Raw genomic sequence first — 19,599 nt, forward strand, 5'->3', positions numbered from 1 at the left:
GGGTCACCATATCACTCTCCCGCTACTATTCGGTCGAGTAGCTCCTCAGTTGGCATCACGAGGCTGAGTGCACCCCGAAAAATGGCAACAGTGCGTGGCGGCCCGGATGGTCACCCATCCAAGTGCCGACCACGCTCGACAGCGCTTAACTGTGGAAGTCCCATAATACACCGTAGAATAATATGTGACATTATTGTTGGAATGAACCGATAAGCTTCTTGATACACTTGGTGCTATGGCAGAAGAATGAGTTATGTGCCGAAAATGTACTGTATCGTCTCTTCACTTATGATGGCTACCAACAGAAACACATAAACAGTACATCCCACATCCAAATATTATTTTCTCCTACACTGAAGAAATGTACATAAGGACGAGTAACATGAAAGAATTCCCTTAGGAAGGATTCTTCTTCCATACGAGCGTATGATCCGTCTCTAAGGACATCATCGTCGACGAGACGTTAAAACCGAGTCATCCTTCGAACGCACTCAACTCTTCTGTAATAAAGCTACGTATTATAGAGAATAACCACTAATCCCTTATTCCCAAGTATTTAAGGAATCTCAGACCGATGTATAAAACAGCTACGAACGTCTGATTACTTCACAAATGAGTTAATATGATAAACGTTTGGCATGAAGCATGTAATCCGGGAAAAGTACTATACAGGGTGAGTCACCTAACGTTACCGCTGGATATATTTCGTAAACCACATCAAATACTGACGAACCGATTCCACAGACCGAACGTGAGGAGAGGGGCTAGTGTAATTGTTTAATACAAACCATACAAAAATGCACGGAATTATGTGTTTTAACACAAACTTACGTTTTTTTAAATGGAACCACGTTAGTTTTGTTAGCACATCTGAACATATAAACAAATACGTAATCAGTGCCGTTTGTTGCATTGTAAAATGTTAATTACATCCGGAGATACTGTAACCTAAAGTTGACGCTTGAAACCTCCGACGTTCAGTTGCGTGTTGTAACAAACACGGGCCACGGTCGGCGAGCAGCGTCTGCAGGGACATGTTTACGATGACGACCGTGTTTACGATTGTGGCTGTAGTGCACTGTTGTGGTTTGGTCTAGCTGTCGCAGTGCGCATGTAGCGCTTGCTGCTATTGTTATTCTGCATTCATCTCCGCACGCAGACCAACTGTAGTACACCGTGTTACCAGACGTCTGTGATTGTGTTATGTTGTAGGAACTGTGACCGTGGTGTATTCGAATTCTGAAAAGGCGGAGATGATACTCATCTATGGCGATTGTCGACGAAATGCAGCTGAAGCCTGCAGGGTGTATGCAGAACGGTACCCGGACAGAGAGCATCCAACGTGCCGCACATTGCAAAACTTCTACCGCCAACTGTATGCAACAGGTATGGTCGTAGCACGCAAACGGGTCCGTAACAGGCCCGTCACAGGAGAAGCGGGTGCAGTTGGTGTGTTAGCTGCTGTTGCCATGAACCCACACATGAGTACACGGGACATTGCGAGAGCCGGTAGACTGAGTCAAAGTAGTGTCATGCGCATACAACATCGTCACCGCTTTCACAGATTTCATGTGTCGCTACGTCAGCAATTACATGGTGACGACTTTAATCATCGAGTGCAATTCTGTCAATGGGCATTAACAGAGAATGCGTTGCAGTTCTACCTGTTTACCGATGAAGCGGGTTTCACAAACCACGGGGCAGGGAATCTACGGAACATGCATTACTGGTCCGTGGACAATCCTCGCTGGCTCAGACAGGTAGATCGACAGCGACCGTGGACTGTAAATGTATGGTGCGGAATCATTGACGACCACCTCATTGGTGCTCACTTCATTGCAGGAGCCCAAACAGCTGCAACATACATCACGTTTCTACAGAATGATCTGCCAACGTTGCTCGAAAATGTCCCACTGGAAACGCGTCGATGTATGTGGTATTAGCATGATGGTGCACCTGCACATTCCGCAATTAACACTAGGCTGACCCTTGACAGGATGTTCGACGGGCGTTTCATAGGACGTGGAGGAGCATAAATTGGCCAGCCCGTTCTCCTGATCTTACACCTCTGGACTTCTTTCTGTGGGGTACGTTAAAGGAGAATGTGTACCGTGATGTGCCTACAACCCCAGGGGATTTAAAGCAACGTATTGTGGCAGCCTGCGGCGACATTACACCAGATGTACTGCGGCGTGTACGACACTCATTACGCCAGAGATTGCTATTATGTGCAGCAAATCATGGCCACCACATTGAACATCTATTGGCCTAACATGTCGGGACACACTCTATTCCACTCCGTAATTGAAAACGGAAACCACGTGTGTACGTGTACCTCACCCCTCATGGTAATGTACATGTGCGTCAGTGAAAAAGATCAATAAAAAGGTGTTAGCATGTAGACGTAATGTGCTGTTCCAGTCTCTTCTGTACCTAAGGTCCATCACCGTTCCCTTTGGATCCCTACGTAATTCGGTGCTCTCCGAACAGCGGAGGAATGGTACTCAAGAGTCAACTTTAGGTTACAATATCTCCGGATGTAATTAACATTTTACAATGCAACAAACGGCACTGATTACGTATTTATTTATATTTTCAGATGTGCTAACAAAACTAGTGGGGTTCCATTTAAAAAAACGTAACTTTGTGTTAAAAAACATACTTCCGTGCAGTTTTTTATGGTTTGTATTAACCAATTACACTAGCCCCTCTCCTCACGTTCGGTCTGTGGAATCGATTCGTCAGTATTTGATGTGGTTTACGAAATGTATCCAGCGGTAATGTTAGGTGACTCACCCTGTATGTAGGAAGTGGTGGTAACATGGACCTCCAGTTTTTTGTTTTTCTATACAATATTGTACACTAATACAATAATAGTACCATAATTGATATAGTTATACTCTACTGACAGTTCACTAAGGCATTATATTGATTATATTCCTTAAAATGTCTCAGTCCGGCACACAGTTTTAATCTGCCAGGAAGTTTCACATCAGCGCACACTCCGCTGCAGAGTGAAAATCTCATTCTGGATATTTATAATTATTTTGTTTCCCAAAGATGATAAATTTGACTGCGAACAAGATGTGCAGTTAATATGGCCCCCATTGTGTTTGTAATGTGGACCTCCAGTATATTTTAAGAATTGCTTTTTTAATTAAGATACGTATTTTATTATGGAATATAAAACCATAAAAGTACAAAGTAGCACAGTACTAGCGACAGAAGTCACAAACATAGTCCTCCTTCTCCGCCCCGCACATTCGTTGTGAGCCCATACAGAGCACATTAGGCATTGCACCCACAGTTCGCCACGAACATCATTTGAAAACTGCCCATCACAGAATAGGCAAAGAGCATCGTCTTTTATCTGGCTGGAATTCTCCAACTGGAAGGTCACATGGAGAATCACCTGAACCAATTGAGAGCCCCATGACGTCATCGTCAACACAGTCTGAGTCATTACTGTGCGTTTCTTCTTGCTTAATCAAAGTTTTCTTAACTGTTGACTATTCTTACTAATGCCTCTTCCACGACCAGATGCACCACGCCCTCTACTACGACTCTGAGATTGTGTTCCAGAAGAAGAAGGCTGTGTTGTAAGTCTAGTTCCTTTTGATAGCTGCTAATTTCCCTCGTCCACGTCCACGGTCACGAAGATTTGCTGCCAGCTTTTTTCTCTTCTATGTAAGCTTCTAATCCGTTTTTATATGTAGATCCTGTCACAAGACTAGCAACACATGGTTTTCCCCCCGAGACGATGGTTTTCATCTCCTCAGGTATGGGATGGATATCCCTTGGAGACACACTAATTCCAACATTAATAGGCTCATAAACATCAATTTCAATAGCATCGCCGGCCGCGGTGGCCGAGCGGTTCTAGGAGCTTCAGTCGGGAACCACGCAACTGCTACGATCGCAGGTTCGAATCCTGCCTTGGGCATGGATGTGTGTGATGTTCTTAGGTTAGTTAAGTTTAAGTAGTTCTATGTTCTAGCAGACTGATGACCTCAGATGTTAAGTCCTATAGCGCTCAGAGCCATTTGAACCATTTTTCAATAGCATCAAGTTCCTCTTCAGTCTTAACTCTCTTTTCGGGTTCCAGTTGTTTCGGTTGGTCGGCAGGCGCAGGAATCAGGACTTCTTCCCCAGCGATGAATTCATCATCTTGAAATATATTTCTTTCTAAGGGATAAATTCCTGTTGCCCTAAACCTATTTACTGCATTAATGCTGGTTGTACACCGGAGATAGGCCTTGCCAAAGACGCTATATCATAGGGTCCAACGGGTTTGCTTTCAAGGAGCATTCACTGACGAATACTCTCGTTGTAATGAGTCTTAAGTACGATCCAGGAGTTGCAGTTTGTGTGTTATGTGTGAAGACAGTGACAAAATGCTGATGAAGCTTTTTCTTGCCACAGCAATCACATCAATATTCCTTACATGGGAGAAGTGACCATCAAGGATGAGTAGAATAGGCGAAGTCTCTGTTGGCTTTGTTTTTTCAACAAAATGTTTCAACCAGTCCGTGAATAGGTTTACTTGAACCCAACCAGATGGGTGGGCTCTCCCAATTGTCCCAGGAGGGGCACCTTTCATAAGAACATCTGCCATATTCGTTTTCGGGAATATGAACATTGGGGGAACATAAGATCCTCCCGTACTCATTGAACAGATGACCATTACTAGAGACCCACGCTGTGTAGCAGTCAGAGCACAAATTTGGCGTTTACCTCTGCTTGCAATTACTTGCGGTATCGTAGTCTGAACCATACTAAGGCCTGTTTCGTCGACGTTCCATAGGCGATCTTCTGGATATTTATGTTCCAGACATTTAGCTTGTAGCAAGTTGTAGAATGAGTTAACTCTCTCACGGGTAAAGCCTTTGGCTCGAGCATACAACTTTCCGGTTGATTTTGTAATTGAAAGCCTATCTTGATGTCGTCGAAGAAAATGGTCAAGCCAAACCCTTCTACCAATTTCATTTTTAAAGTTTGCTGCAATCCCTTTCTTAACTGCAAGTTGGTAGGCCATTTTTCGAACATCAGTACGAGTAAAACCATAGAATTTGGCCTCCACATACTGTAAGTAATCCATCCACTAGTTCACTTTCTACGGCTGTTGGTAGGGCTAGTCTTCTTCCAAGCTTTTTAGTTTCAACATCTGCATCTGTGAGGTATCTTGCTAATCTGCTGACCATAATTCGCCATTACACGGTACGTTCTGTACTCTTCACGTTGGTTGGTCTTCTACATCGATTGTACATAAATTTAGTTTTACAGTTAAAGAATCTTCACGGATATAAAGCAGATACATCTCAATATTTTAGAATCCCTTTTGTTCGGGTTTAGTTCTGCCAGCTGAAGTGCTTTCGTTAGAAATGATAATGATCGCAGAAGAACAGTAGATTGTCATTAGGAGGGAAGGTTGGAGTTTTATGTCCCGTCGATAACATACCTGTATTCATTAGAGATGGAGCACGAGCTGCGATTACCAAAGGTTGGGGAGGGAAATCAGCCGTGCCCTTTTCAAAAAGAACCATCCTGGCATTTTTCGGGAGCGATTAAGGAAAAATAATAGAAAATGTATATGTGGATCGCCTGACTGGAATTTGAACCGTCGTTCTTCCAAAGGCAAGTCCTGTGTGCCGACCATTGCGCCATCTCACTCGATTCGTCATGAAGGAGGGTCAAAATGTTGCCAAAGTGGTGAATTGTAGGGCGTGTCGAAAATACGTTTCTCATAACAGAAGATAACCGCTGTTACTAGATAAGAGACTGTTGTGAGCATTTTTGATGCCCAAGGAAGCGTGCAACAAGTTCTGAATACAGATATACAGGGTGGCCCATTGATAGTGACCGTGCCAAATATCTCACGAAATAAGCATCAATCGAAAAAACTACAAAGAACAAAACTCGTCTAGCTTGAAGTGGGAAACCAGATGGCGCTATGGTTGGCCCGCTAGATGGCGCTGCCATAGGTCAAACAGATATCAACTGCGTTTTTTTTAATAGGAACCCTCATTTTTTATTACATATTCGTGTAGTACGTAAAGACTTATGAATGTTTTAGTTGGACCACTTTTTTTCGCTTTGTGATATATGGCGCTGTAATAGTCACAAACGTATAAATTCTTAGTGTCACGTAACATTCGGCCAGTGAGAACGGTATTGCTTCGTGATACATTACCCGTGTTGAAATGGACCGTGTACCAATTGCGGAAAAGGTCGATATCGTGTTGATGTATGGCTATTGTGATCAAAATGCCCAACAGGCGTGTGCTATGTATGCTGCTCGGTATCCTGGACGACATCATCCAAATGTCCGGACCGTTCGACGGATTGTTAAGTTATTTAAGGAAACAGGAAGTGTTCAGCCACATGTGAAACGTCAACCACGACCTGCAACCAATGCCCAAGATGGTGGTTTAGCTGCTGTCGTGGCTAATCCGCACATCAGTAGCAGACAAATTGCGCGAGAAATGGGAATCTCAAAAACAGTGGTGCTGAGAATGCTACATCAACATCGATTGCACCCGTACCACATTTATATGCACCGGAATTGCATGGCGACGACTTTGAACGTCGTGTACAGTTCTGCCACTGGGCACAAGAGGAATTACGGGCCGATGACAGATTTTTTGGACGAGTTCTATTTAGCGACGAAGCGTCATTCACCAACAGGAATAGCATGTTTCATAACAGGTGGATTGGTCGTCGAAGCACTATACCATGGCCCGCACGTTCACCGGATCTGACGTCCACGGATTTCATTCTGTGGGTAAAGTTGAAGGATATTTGCTATCGTGATCCACCGACAACGCCTGACAACATGCGTCAGCGCATTGTCAATGTATGTGCGAACATTATGGAAGGCGAACTACACGCTGTTGAGAGGAATGTCGTTACATGTGTTGCCAAATGCATTGAGGTTGACGGACTTCGTTTTGAGCATCTATTGTATTAATGTGGTATTTACAGGTAATCACGCTGTAACAGCATGCTTTCTCAGAAATGATAAGTTCACAGAGGTGCATGTATCACATTGGAACAATCGAAATAAAATGTTCAAGCGTACCTACGTTCTGTATTTTAATTTAAAAAACCTACCTGTTACCAACTGTTCGTCTAAAATTGTGAGCTATATGTTTGTGACTATTACAGGGCCATTTATCACAAAGCGAAAAAAATGGTGCAACAAAAAAAATTCATATTTCTTTATATACTAAACGAATATGTAATAAAAATGAGGGTTCCTATTTAAAGAAAAAAACGCAGTTGATATCCGTTTGACCTACGGCAGTGCCATCTAGCGGGGCAACCATAGCGCTATCTGGTTTCCCTCTTCAAGCTGGACAAGTTTCGTTCTTTGTAGTTTTTTCGTTTGACGCTTATTTCGTGAGATATTTGGCCCGGACACGATCAATGGATCACTCTGTACAGACCAAAGTGTGAAAAGGAACAGCTCTGCTACTATAAGAGAAGTTGCATCTATCTTTATTAGCGCTTCTGAAACCAAAACGTGGCTCACAACCATTTGACGAAGACACCACAACCCCCGAATGCGTAAGAAAGGCTGCATGGTCAGTGGAACACTGACACTTATCAGGTAACGTGTCAAATTACCCTTATGTATTAATAATGGGACCATCTACAGCGTGATTCATAGTCTTGGAGGGAATCGTCATCAGTGCGAGAAGTGCAAGTAGCTAGGCCAGTTGCATGGGGAAGAGATTGTATGTACTGAGAGGTGGACGGACATATTAGATCACTACATTACGAGGTGAGTCCTAGCTTAGGTTTCGTGGGCTATTGCTGTTTCCAACAGCCTGTGCAGGGAAGTGAAGAAGTCGCTCAAATGGCTCTGAGCACTATGGGACTTAACATCTATGGTCATCAGCCCCCTAGAGCTTAGAACTGCTTAAACCTAACTAACCTAAGGACATCACACAACACCCAGCCATCACGAGGCAGAGAAAATCCCTGACCCCGCCGGGAATCGGACCCGGGAACCCGGGCGTGGGAAGCGAGAACGCTACCGCACGACCACGAGGCGCGGGCCAAGTCGCTCAAATAAGGTGCCCAGTGTATTCATCAGATGTGAAAGCTATTGGAGCATGAGTGAGAAAGCGTTGTGCCGATGTATATAAAGAGGCTACGCCATTGAAAATTGTTACAAAATGCACGAAAACTTGAAGATTGCAACTGGTGCAAAGACTAGCTCATAACACTCAGCAAAAATCAATGTAATGTAATCTGGGTGAATTGAAGAAACCCATCATCGTCGTACTACGCGAGCGGCGATCAATTGCTCGAATCAGCTACAACAGATAAGCATCTAGCAATGTCTGTCTATAGTACGAGGGTAATCCCAAAAGTAAGGTCCCCTGCCGGCCGGGGTGGTCGAGCAGTTCTAGGCACTGCAGTCTGGACCCACGTGACCGCTACAGTCGCAGGTTCGAATCCTGCCTCCGGCATGGATGTGTGTGTTGTCGTTAGGTTAGTTAGGTTTAAGTAGTTCTAAGTTCTACGGGACTGATGACCTCAGAAGTTAAGTCCCATAGTGTTCAGAGCCATTTGAACCATTTTTAAGGTCCCCTATTTTTTTAATAAATGCATAGACCTGTTTATTTCTACAATTGTTCACATCAGTTTACAGCTTGAACATTTATCTATTTTTCGACATAATCACCATTTCTGCCGACGTATTTTTGTAGACGCTGTGGCAGTTTTTGTATGCCCATCTCATACCAGTTCGACGTCATGCTGACAGAAAGTTATGAGCCTCTTCTTTCACCTCGCCATCGAAGCTGAGTCGCTGGGACCGCAATTAACGCTGAGGTACTTTGAGACTCTGAAGAAACTCAAACGGGCAATTCAGAACGTGAGAAAAGGAATGTTGAGCAAGGCGTACACATTCTCCATGACAACTCTCGTCCACACATCGCCCGGCAAACCGTTGCTCTCCTGTAACAGTTTCAGTGGAGCATAATCACCCATCCACTCTATAGTCCTGACTTGGCGCCCAGTGACTATCACCTGTTCCCTGGGTTAAAAGAACATTTGGCCGGAAAGCGATTCAGCTTCAACAACTAGGTAAAAGAAGAGGTTCACAACTTTCTGAACAGCATGGCGGCGAGCTGGTATGACACGGGCACACAAAAACTGCCACAACGTCAACAAAAATGCATCGACAGAAATGGTGATTATGTCGAAAACTTGCTAAATGTTCAAGCTGTAAACTGATGTAAACCATTGTAGAAAAAACAGGTATAGGTACTCATAAAAAAATAGGAGACCTTACTTTTAGGATTACCCTCGTAGTTTAAGGTAGATAGGCCGCATAATTGTAGCCAGGGGTTAGACAGGTGGTACAGATTTATGAAAGAGTCCTAAGAAAGCCTAATTCTACAAAGGAAGTCACTCAGAAAATCCTCATTCGATTAATTATTGAATACTGTTTGTCAATCGAGGATCTTTGCTAAGTCGGATTAATTGAAGAGATCGAGAAGATTCGGAGAAGATTTGCGCACTTCATCATGGATTTTCTTGCTCAGCGCAGAGGACCACAGTGCTGTTCAACAGTCTTCTACGGGACACGTGACAAGAAAGGCGCGTGACAATGAGGGCCCACTTTCCTCTACGAAACAATAGCCATCTAACTTTTCCAATTTCATATGTAACATAAATAAATTCCGCCTTGTACAGAGATGTGATGGCTTTCCATTTTCTTGCTGTTTGTGTGTGTGGAAGGGGGAGAGGGTGACGGGGTGAGTGGAGTTGGGGGGAGGGGGTACACCATATATTCAACCCCACACAACGTGCGGTGGCTTGTACGGTACAGATGTACACTATGTGATCAAAAGTATTCGGACACCGGCTTACAAGTTCGTGGCGCCCTCCAACTGTAATGCTGGAATTCAGTATGGTGTTGGCCCACCCTTAGCTTTGATGACAGCTTCCTCTCTCGCAGGGATACGTTCAGCCAGGAGCTGGAAGGTTTCTTGGGGAATGGCAGACCATTCTTCACGGAGTACTGCACTGAGGAGAGGTATCGATGTCGGTCGGTGAGGCCTGGCCGACGTACGCGTTCCTAAACATCCAGAAGGTGTTCTATGGGATTCAGGTCAGGAGTCCGCAGCTCGTGGTCGTGCGGTAGCGTTCTCGCATCACACGCCCGGGTTCCCGGGTTCGATTCCCGGAGGGGTCAGGGATTTTCTCTGCCTCGTGATGACTGGGTGTTGTGTGCTGTCCTTAGGTTAGTTAGGTTTAAGTAGTTCTAAGTTCTAGGGGACTGATGCCCGTAAATGTTAAGTCCCATAGTGCTCAGAGCCATTTGAACCATTTTTTGATTCAGGTCAGGACTCTGTGCAGGCAGTCCTTTATAGGGATGTTATTGTGTAACCACTCCACCAAAGGCCGTGCATTATGAACAGGTTCAAAAATGGCTCTGAGCAGTATGGGACTTAACTTAGGAGGTCATCAGTCCTGTAGAACGTAGAACTACTTAAACCTAACTAACCTAAGGACATCACACACATCCATGCCCGAGGCAGGATTCGAACCTATTACCGTAGCAGTCGCGAGGTTCCTAGAACCGCTCGGCCACCCCGGCCGGTTATGAAGAGATGCTCGATCGTTTTGAAAGATGCAATCGCCATCCCCGAATTGTTCTTAAACACTGGGAAGCAAGAAGGTGCTTAAGACATCAATGTATGTGTTAAATAAAATACTAACAGTAAATCCAAAAGGATACGGCTTTTTAGCAGACTTTAAACGACCCGTCTTCCTATGATTAGCGACTGCCTTAGACCGGTACCCAGAACCGGTCTTCTCTCAGGCGGTAAACCTCTGCCATATCTCTTAGATGCCTTACCAAGGCCTCGCCTAGTTGGCAGTAGTCGCTATATCGCAATGACACAGTAACGTCGAACCTAGGGATAGTAGGCTGAAATTACTCTGGCGTAAGAACTACTCACCGCCAGGATTCAGCTAGGTCATCTAGGACTGGCAATGACAAAAGGAAGATTACGAGTCGACTACATGGCTTTAGTGGATGGACTGTATGACCGGACTGGACAAACATGAGGTTCTTAATATATTCTGTAAATGAGCTACGCGTACAGTATAACACACAACTCACTAGCCTGTGACTCCGGAAGGTGTGTCATAATGGACAGAAGCCGTGAAGCGCCTTAATGACCGTCGATGTGATATACCGGCCAGCCTGGATGTGGCTTTCAGGCGGTTTCCCATGCTCGTTTAGGTAAATGCTGAGCCAGACCCCAGATCCGCCTCAGAACATACGTTACAAAACAGATGAAATACAGGACAAGGTAATTAACAGGCAGGTGGCACACACGATTTGCCTACTGTAGGTTAACCAGGCAACTGTGACCAGCAAGGATATCTGGAAGCAAAATAAAAATGAAATAAATATCCCAAAATCTTGAAATAGGTATGAAGGAGAATCTATCCAAATTAATATTAAAAAGGAAAACGCTTACTAATTTCCAGAAAAATTGTATTTGTTTGGTCACGATGTGACGTTTGACATCTTAGGCCATTTTCAAGTGACAATTGAATGTTGAAAAAAGATATAAATGGGACCTACACAGATATTATTTGTACTAAAGATACAATTATAACAGTGTTTCCGTAGGAAAACAACACATTTTTGTCATCTATAATAATTCTAATAAACAAAAAAGGATAGTGGAAACGAAGTGCCGTATATCTGCAACATTTCAGACTACATTGTAGAAAAGTCACACCTGCGTTTTATAGCGTATCAAAATTTTTATCTAGTAGTGAAGACAAGTTTCAACCATTGACACAGAGCGGTGCGTATAAAATCAGATGCATCCTATGTAAAAATGTGTATATTGGTCAGACAGGCAGAGCTATGGCAATTAGGCTACCCTGAACGTGGGAGAAACTGGAGATTAAGGAAGAAAAACGAAACCTCTGCTGATCATCTTTCAATAGAAAACTATTCATATGATGTTGAACTTGAAGTTTTACATCTGTTAAGAAAAGCAGAAAGATGATCCTACCGGGAATCAATAAACACATGACTCAGAATGTCAGCTTGGTGTTAAATGATCATACTCAGTTTCCATTTTCCCCTTTCTTAAATTAAGTGTTCGTTACAAATAATGAAAACAAACTGCAAATTCATCTTATTTCTCATCTGTTGTTAAATCTACGTCCACAGAAAACTGTTTCCACGCCCGTAATTATTTCTATGTGACAAAAAAGTAATGTATTCCTTTGTAAATACTATGTCGTTTTTGTATCTGTACAGTTAATATCAGTGCATGCCGAACATCTTGTTTATCTGTCTTTGTGACATTCAGTTGTCACCTGAGGACAGGCTAAAAATTCGGAAGCCGGTTCGTTACCAAATAAATACAGTTTTGCAGAACGTTACGAACCCTTTTTATTATTATCAACACGTTCTGCCAAGCACCAGCAGTGCTTCATTTCAATTAGTGCTCTACAGTGAAGTGACAAAAGTCTTAGGGTACCTCTTAATATGTGGTCGGATCTCCTTTGGCCCAGCAGTGCAACAACTCGAAGTGTCATGGGTTCGACATGTAGTTAACAATCCCCTGCGCAGAAATATTGAGCCGTGCTGGTTCTATAGCCGATCCTAATAAAATGCGAAAGTGTTGTTGGTGTAGGAATTTGTGCGCGAACTGTCCCATGAAGTCGGCCGCACTGACCGAGAGGTTCTAGGCGCTACAGTCTGTAACCGCGCGACCGCTACGGTCGCAGGTTCGAATCCTGCCTCGGGCATGGATGTGTGTGATGTCCTTAGGTTAGTTAGGTTTAAGTAGTTCTAAGTTCTAGGGGACTGATGACCTCAGAAGTTGAGTCCCATAGTGCTCAGAGCCATTTGAACCATTTTTGTCCCATGAATGTCCGGACGATTTGGATAACCAAATCGTTCGCTCTAATTGTCTAGAATGTTTACAAACTAATCGCGAACAGTTGTGGCCCGGTGACATGGCACATTATCAATCATAATAATTCCATTGTTATTTGCGAACATGAAACTCATGAATGGCAGCAAATGGCTTCCAGATAGCCAAATGTACCTTGAAGATCCGATAAAGACAACCCTCACCAGTATGGAGTCATCACCAGCTTGCACAGTGCCTTGCTGACAATTTGCGTCCATTGCTTCGTGGCGTCTGCACAACGCTCGGACGCTACCGTCAGCTGTTACCATCTGAAATTGGAACCAAGCCACGGTACTGCAGTTGGGGTCAAACCGATATGGTCACGCGTCCACGAGAGGCGATGTGAAGCTGGTAACAAAGGCACTCGCGTCCGTCGTCTGCTGCCATAGCCCTTAAACGCCAAATTTCGCCGCACTGTTCTAAACGATACGTTCGTCGTACGTCCCACATTAATTTCTGCGGTTTTTTCCACTCAGTTATGTTTGTCTTTTAGCACTGACAACTCTACGCAAACGCCGCTGCTGTCGGTCGTTAAGCGAAGGTCGTCGGACCCTGCGTTGTCCGTGGTGCTAGGTAATGCCTGAAATGTGGTCTTGTCGGCACACTCCTGACACTGTGGACCTCGGAATCCTGAATTCCTTAACGATTCCCGAAACTGAATGACCCATACGCCTAACTCAAATTACCATTCCGCGCTGAAAGTCTTCTATCTTCGTCGGAGATCTTTTCACATGAATCACCTGAGCACAAATGACAGCTCCACCAATGCGCTGCCATTTTATTCCTCGTGTACGTCGTACTACAACCAACTGTATATGTGCATATCGCTATACCATGTCTTTATCACCTGAGTGTATATATTATAATAAGTGGCCCACTGCGTTTCACTGTTGTCTATGAAGGTTTATCCCTGGAATTGAGCCGGCCGGGGTGGCCGAGCGGTTCTACGCGCTACAGTCTGGCACCACGCGACCGCTACGGTCGCAATTTCGAATCCTGCATCGGACATGGATGTGTGTGATGTCCTTAGGTTAGTTAGGTTTAAGTCGTTCCAAGTTCTAGAGGACTGATGACCGCAGAAGTTAAGTCCCATAGTGCTCAATGCCATTTGAACCATTTTTTGAACCAGGAATTTATTTAGGAACTTTAATACGGGTTTCGCCAGTAGATAACTTATTCACGAGAATGGGTTGCGTATATCAATACGTATCATAAACAATTAGTTTGGAAAGAAATAGTTAGCATCACCCGCGCAGAGCAAGTGGCTAGTGTAAAGATAAGAGGGCAGTGGAGCGTAGTCCAATTGGCTGAGGTGATCCTGAAGGAATCAGAGTGGGAAGTAAGCCGTTGAAAGTAGTACACGAGTTTTACTACTTGGGTAGCGAAATAACTGACGACAGAAATAAAAAGGGTGTACAAATGAGCACATGAGGTTGGCAGTCGGTAAGACGGATGCTCGACTTTGCCTTTTGTGGGGAGAATTTTGGGAAATTGAAGCTTATATACAAAGGATACCGTGTATAGAAAGCTAATGCGTCCAATTCTCGATTATTGCTCGAGTTTTTGGGATCCCCACCAGGTCTGATTAAAGGAAGACTTTGAAGCAATTCAGAGGCGTGCAGCTGGATTTGTTACCGATAGATTCGGTCACCAAGCAAGTATTGCGGAAATGCTTCAAGAACTAAAATGGAAATCACTGGAGGGAAAACGGCACTCTTTTCGTCTTTTCGTGAGCCACTATTACGGAGATTTAGATGAACGCCAGTTGAGGCCGACTGCAGATCGATTCTATGTCGCCAACGTGCAATTCGCGAAAAGACCACGACTATATGATTAGAGGGATTAGGGACCGTACGGAGGCGTGTAGAAAGTAGTGTTTCCCTCGCTCTATTTGCGAGTGGAACAGGAAAGGAAATGACCAGTAGCGGTACGTGATACCCTCCTCCGGTGGCTTGCGGAGTATATACGTAGGTGTAAATAAAATGCACAGTGGGAGCAGCAATAAAAGGTTTTGCTGAAATTGATGAGTATGGTAACATGGAATATAAACGTAAGCGTTCGAAGGTCTTTTTTAAAGAATTTGTGTGCAGTGTAAACTCCGACACCCTCCCCGCCCCTTTTTTTTTCTCCCACCAACCAACAGCACTCCAGTTTGTGTTTAATACTGCTCGCTGCCCTTCCTGTTTATTCGTTTACTGAGTTGAACACGACTTTCTAATGAAGCAAAAGGTACATATTTCAGTAATTCTTTGTTACATGACACAGTTCAAACACAGTCCAAAGTCGTATTGCTCGCAACAATAAAGTGATTTATTTTGTATCGTTTCATTACGTATCAGTGCAAAGCCGCAACATACATAACAACAAACGCAAAAAATGCGCTTTACCCATTCGTTGCATCGTCTCACGTGGTATAATGAGAACGGTTCCATCTAGTTGTTGAAAACAAGACACAATTGTCTGGGTACCTGGAAACGGTAGGTCTTACAGAACTGTTGCACCAGTAGTTCAAGCCGAATCTCCTCATAATTATCTTTCATAACACTCCCCCTTCCCCCCCCCCTTTCCCGTCTTAGTGCCCTCTCCTTCTTCACGTCCACAGCTCGTGGTCTCGCGGTCGCGTTCTCGCTTACCGAGCACGGGGTCCCAGGTTCGATTTCCGGCGGGGTCAGGGATGTTCACCTGCCTCGAGACGACTGGGTGTTTGTGTTGCCCTCATCATTTCATCGTCACTCATGACAGTGGCGAGTTTCGACTGAGCAAAGGTTGGGAATTTGTACGCGCGCTGATAACCGCGCAGTTGAGCGCCCCACAAACTAAACATCATCATCATCATCATCATCATCATCATCTTCTTCTTCTTCTTCTTCTTCCCCTTCTTCCTTCAAACCCTCCATGTTTTTCTTACTTTCACCCTCTTTCATTTTTCTTCGCCCGGTTCAATACTATGTCCTCACGGAATCGACAGCCTGGACAAGCACCCCGCTGCCCTACGTAGTTGCCGGCCGGGGTGGCCGAGCGGTTCTCGGCGCTACAGTCTGGAACCGAGCTACCGCTACGGTCGCAGGTTCGAATCCTGCCTCGGGCATGGCTGTGTTTGATGTCCTTAGGTTAGTTAGGTTTAAGTAGTTCTACGTTCTAGGGGACTGATGACCTCAGAAGTTAAGTCGCATAGTGCTCAGAGCCATTTGAACCACTACGTAGCTGCGCCCCTCCTTTTATATATCACAGAAAAAAACGTCCGTCGAGTGTGGCGCGAAAATCTCGTATCGCTTACCTTGACGGCGCAACGCTGATATTCGTGGATTGTGGAGAAAACATCCGAGGGTGCGCCAATCAAATGCCCGCAACAACAGCACAGAAATTTCTATCTTCAATGTATTTTTACTGTGCAAGCTACTGACTGATTTACAAAGAATAATAATATCACTGAATTTGTAGCATACAGCTCTTACAACTCGGGCACAAAAAATATAGTTACTTTACGAAACGTCGATGGTTTTGTATCTCGCGATTAAAGAAGTTGTAAAAATGCATTGGTCTTGGTTTGATGCGGTCCCAGATTCGATACTATTCCTGTAGTTGAATAGAGATTATAAATATCTTTAGCGAACAGGAAGTTATTTGAGATGAAAAAGTTTACCATCGCACCGTACACTTGCAGCTTTAGTACTCATTATAGGGCAGGCGTTCTGTCAGGCTAAAATTAAAGTTTCGATTGAGGAGTAACTTAACACTGACGTGAGTGGACCGTACTTGGACCCGCTGCTGAGAAACAATAGGAGGCAGTTTGACAAGGCAGTGGCACATGCATTCAAGAGCAGTCAGTTCGTTTGCAGCCGGTAAGGGGGCGTACGTTGGAAATACTTGTGTTACCGCGACGCCCACTTTCTATACGGAAAAACACCATAATTTCTTTCTACATACAGGTTCTCTTCAGGCTCCGTCGCTTCGGTACAAAAAGAGCATTTCACTATGACCCATCGCGTAATTGTCCTCCTCCCCCCACGTATCCTCTGTTGCATAGAAAGGAAACTCATCTGTGTGTGTGGCGGCTGTCCGCACTGACTAAAATTCAGTATCAAATGTCAGTTTTATAGCAAGTTATTAGTAAAAGATAACATGGTCTGCAGTGGGCTGTGATGTGGATGAGTTTTACTTAAACCATGAGATTAGCTAATTTCGACGACCTGTCATTTTCGAGCACCCGTAAAAACAACGGAAAGAGCATCACATTGTCTGCATCCATTGCCATGTCTAACACATTAAACACCTCACACTAACATAGCACCGTATAGTACTAAATTCCTATCCGCATGTGTAATATTACATATTACACTTCAAATCTGTCTTATTATTTTTCACTACACGTAAAAAAAGTAGACAATATATTGCATCCTTACACTGTGAATGTGTCCACATTTACTTGACAATTTAAACATGGTATTGCGACCTTTGCTGTAAGTGCTACAGCTTGACAACTAACGGCAGGTGATATTTTGTTGCCAGAGATATACCTACATCCAATCGCTATACGACTATCGATAGCACACGTGAGAGGCACATTACATATATTGCTGCCATGCCAGACTTGGTTGATGTGTTGTATATCAGACACAAAACGTCCAAAGACAAAAGGCATACAAACAAACAATAAAGTATTTTATGCAATACATTAGCAATAGTATACGAAATAAGTACAAATTTCATAAAACAGTGAAAACTGAATACTCCATTAATTGCTGGCGAGCCAGACATAACGAATGCCTTACATCGTAGGTGATCTGTGTCTGAATGCTGCGTATAGACACAAGAAGGCAAACTACCGACATTATTTTAGAGAAGAGTAATCCATAGATACACAATTTTCATATTTTTAAAATTATATTATTATTGACGAACGAGCAGAATCCTCAATTTAGACACATAAACGTATGCCTATATGTTTGGTTTGTATTTTGCTAAAATGGATAAGTAGTGATAGAAGATAACAAAAACGCAAAAAGATTGCGAGTATAAATGACATTTCTGGGTACCCCTCTCAGAAACATATATATCGTCTTACCTTAACCAGATACATAGTAACCCTTCACATCATTTGAGAGAAAATGACAAGTCGTCGAAACGAGCTTATCACACGATTTAAATAAAGATCATCTACATCACAGCCTACTACGGACCACAAAATGGCTCTGAGCACTATGGGACTTAACAGCTGAGGTTATCAGTCCCCTAGAACTTAGAACTACTTAAACCTAACTAACCTAAGGACATCAGACACAACTATGCCCGAGGCAGGATTCGAACCTGCGACCGTAGCGGTCTCGCGGTTCCAGACTGACGCTCCTAGAACCGCACGGCCACACCGGCCGGTCTACGGACCACATTTCCTTTTCTTAAGCATTAGGAGCCTGTAGATCCGCAGAAAAACAAAATTTTTTAAAAAAATATTGCTGATTAAGTCGATCCCTGAGTCTGCTACTTACTGAAATAGGAATAACGTCGCTCATTAGACTCTGTACATAGTCACACGCGCATCTTCTCAAAGAAAAACGCATAGAATTTTCTCAGTGCTGCTCATCTGATGCAGTATTGATACTCTGTGATTAATGTGCGTATTTTAACGTGCCTACATTCCACACGTGCTAAGCTGTAGCGTTACATAATTTTCGCGCGCACACGTTTTGTGATTTCTTTCGAAATTCTACAAAATTTCTGCACAGCGACCTCCTGTTTTAAACAGCAGTATTAACGAGAAATTAAGTTACTCCACAGCGTTCATTCCAGTGAGTTAAAAATGATGTCCGTACGGTATGAGCTCCTAATATTTCCTTTTATCAGTTTACAAAGCTACAATGAATTAACAATTGTAAAACGGTGCCCGTTGGGAGCATGTCACACACTTCTCTGCGACAGTCAGTAAACGTTAACTACGCATACGTAAGCAGCAACTTGTTTCGCGTAGACACACGTCACTGGCGGAGAACGACATCGTAAAACACGAATAGTTTCAGCAGTGTTGAACCCTGTAAGCAGTATGAGAATCACGCAATTTTTCCCGCTTGATTTTACGTAAAGTAAAAGCAGAAAAACAGAAGGAAACACCTGCTACGTTAGAAACTATGTTCCCGAAGGTAGACAAAAAAAATTGTAAAAGGGTGGCAAACTGGAAGGTAAAGATTAGAATAGCAGCAAAACGGAAAAAGAAACGCAGCCCAGGAAAGTAAACAACAACACGGGGAAAGCGTAGGCTTTGAGACTTACCATTGTTGGCGCGGAACAGGGGAGGAGAGCTTCTCGAAGACGTAGCGGGTGCGCGCACGCAAAGCAGGTCGATCCCTGTGGCGAAGTCTTTATACAGGGTGCGCGCTACCGACCTGCCACCTGGCGGCGCGCGGCGCCACCCGCTGTCCTCGGAGGCGGGTCGGTGGTCCGGCGCGGGCCCGACGGCCAGCCATCAGGTTTGCAGATGCGGCGGCCCGCCCGTAGCCAAGGCCTCTCGGCTCGCGACGGCCGCACGTTCACTGTTACGCGATTCCCGGCGCTGACGAGCTAAGCTCCTGGAACATGCGCGCTTAGGGCTACAGCCCGGGCAACCGCCGTAACCTATATGCCGGCTGAAAAATCAACA

General features: G+C 44.2%; 1 protein-coding gene across 1 annotated transcript in view; it reads right to left on the reverse strand.

Annotated features, from left to right (window-relative positions):
- The window catches only part of LOC126355885 (pyridoxine/pyridoxamine 5'-phosphate oxidase-like), a 180,877-nt gene extending 161,538 nt beyond the window's left edge, over positions 1-19,339 (reverse strand). The window contains exon 1 of the mRNA XM_050006392.1: positions 19,233-19,339. Within this exon, the coding sequence (XP_049862349.1) occupies positions 19,233-19,235 (3 nt within the window). The 5' untranslated portion in view covers positions 19,236-19,339. The remainder of the gene's footprint in view (positions 1-19,232) is intronic.
- Between the last annotated feature and the right edge of the window lie 260 nt (positions 19,340-19,599).

This window comes from Schistocerca gregaria, chromosome 1 (assembly GCF_023897955.1).
Source record: "Schistocerca gregaria isolate iqSchGreg1 chromosome 1, iqSchGreg1.2, whole genome shotgun sequence".
Classification (NCBI taxonomy): Eukaryota; Metazoa; Arthropoda; class Insecta; order Orthoptera; family Acrididae; genus Schistocerca; species Schistocerca gregaria.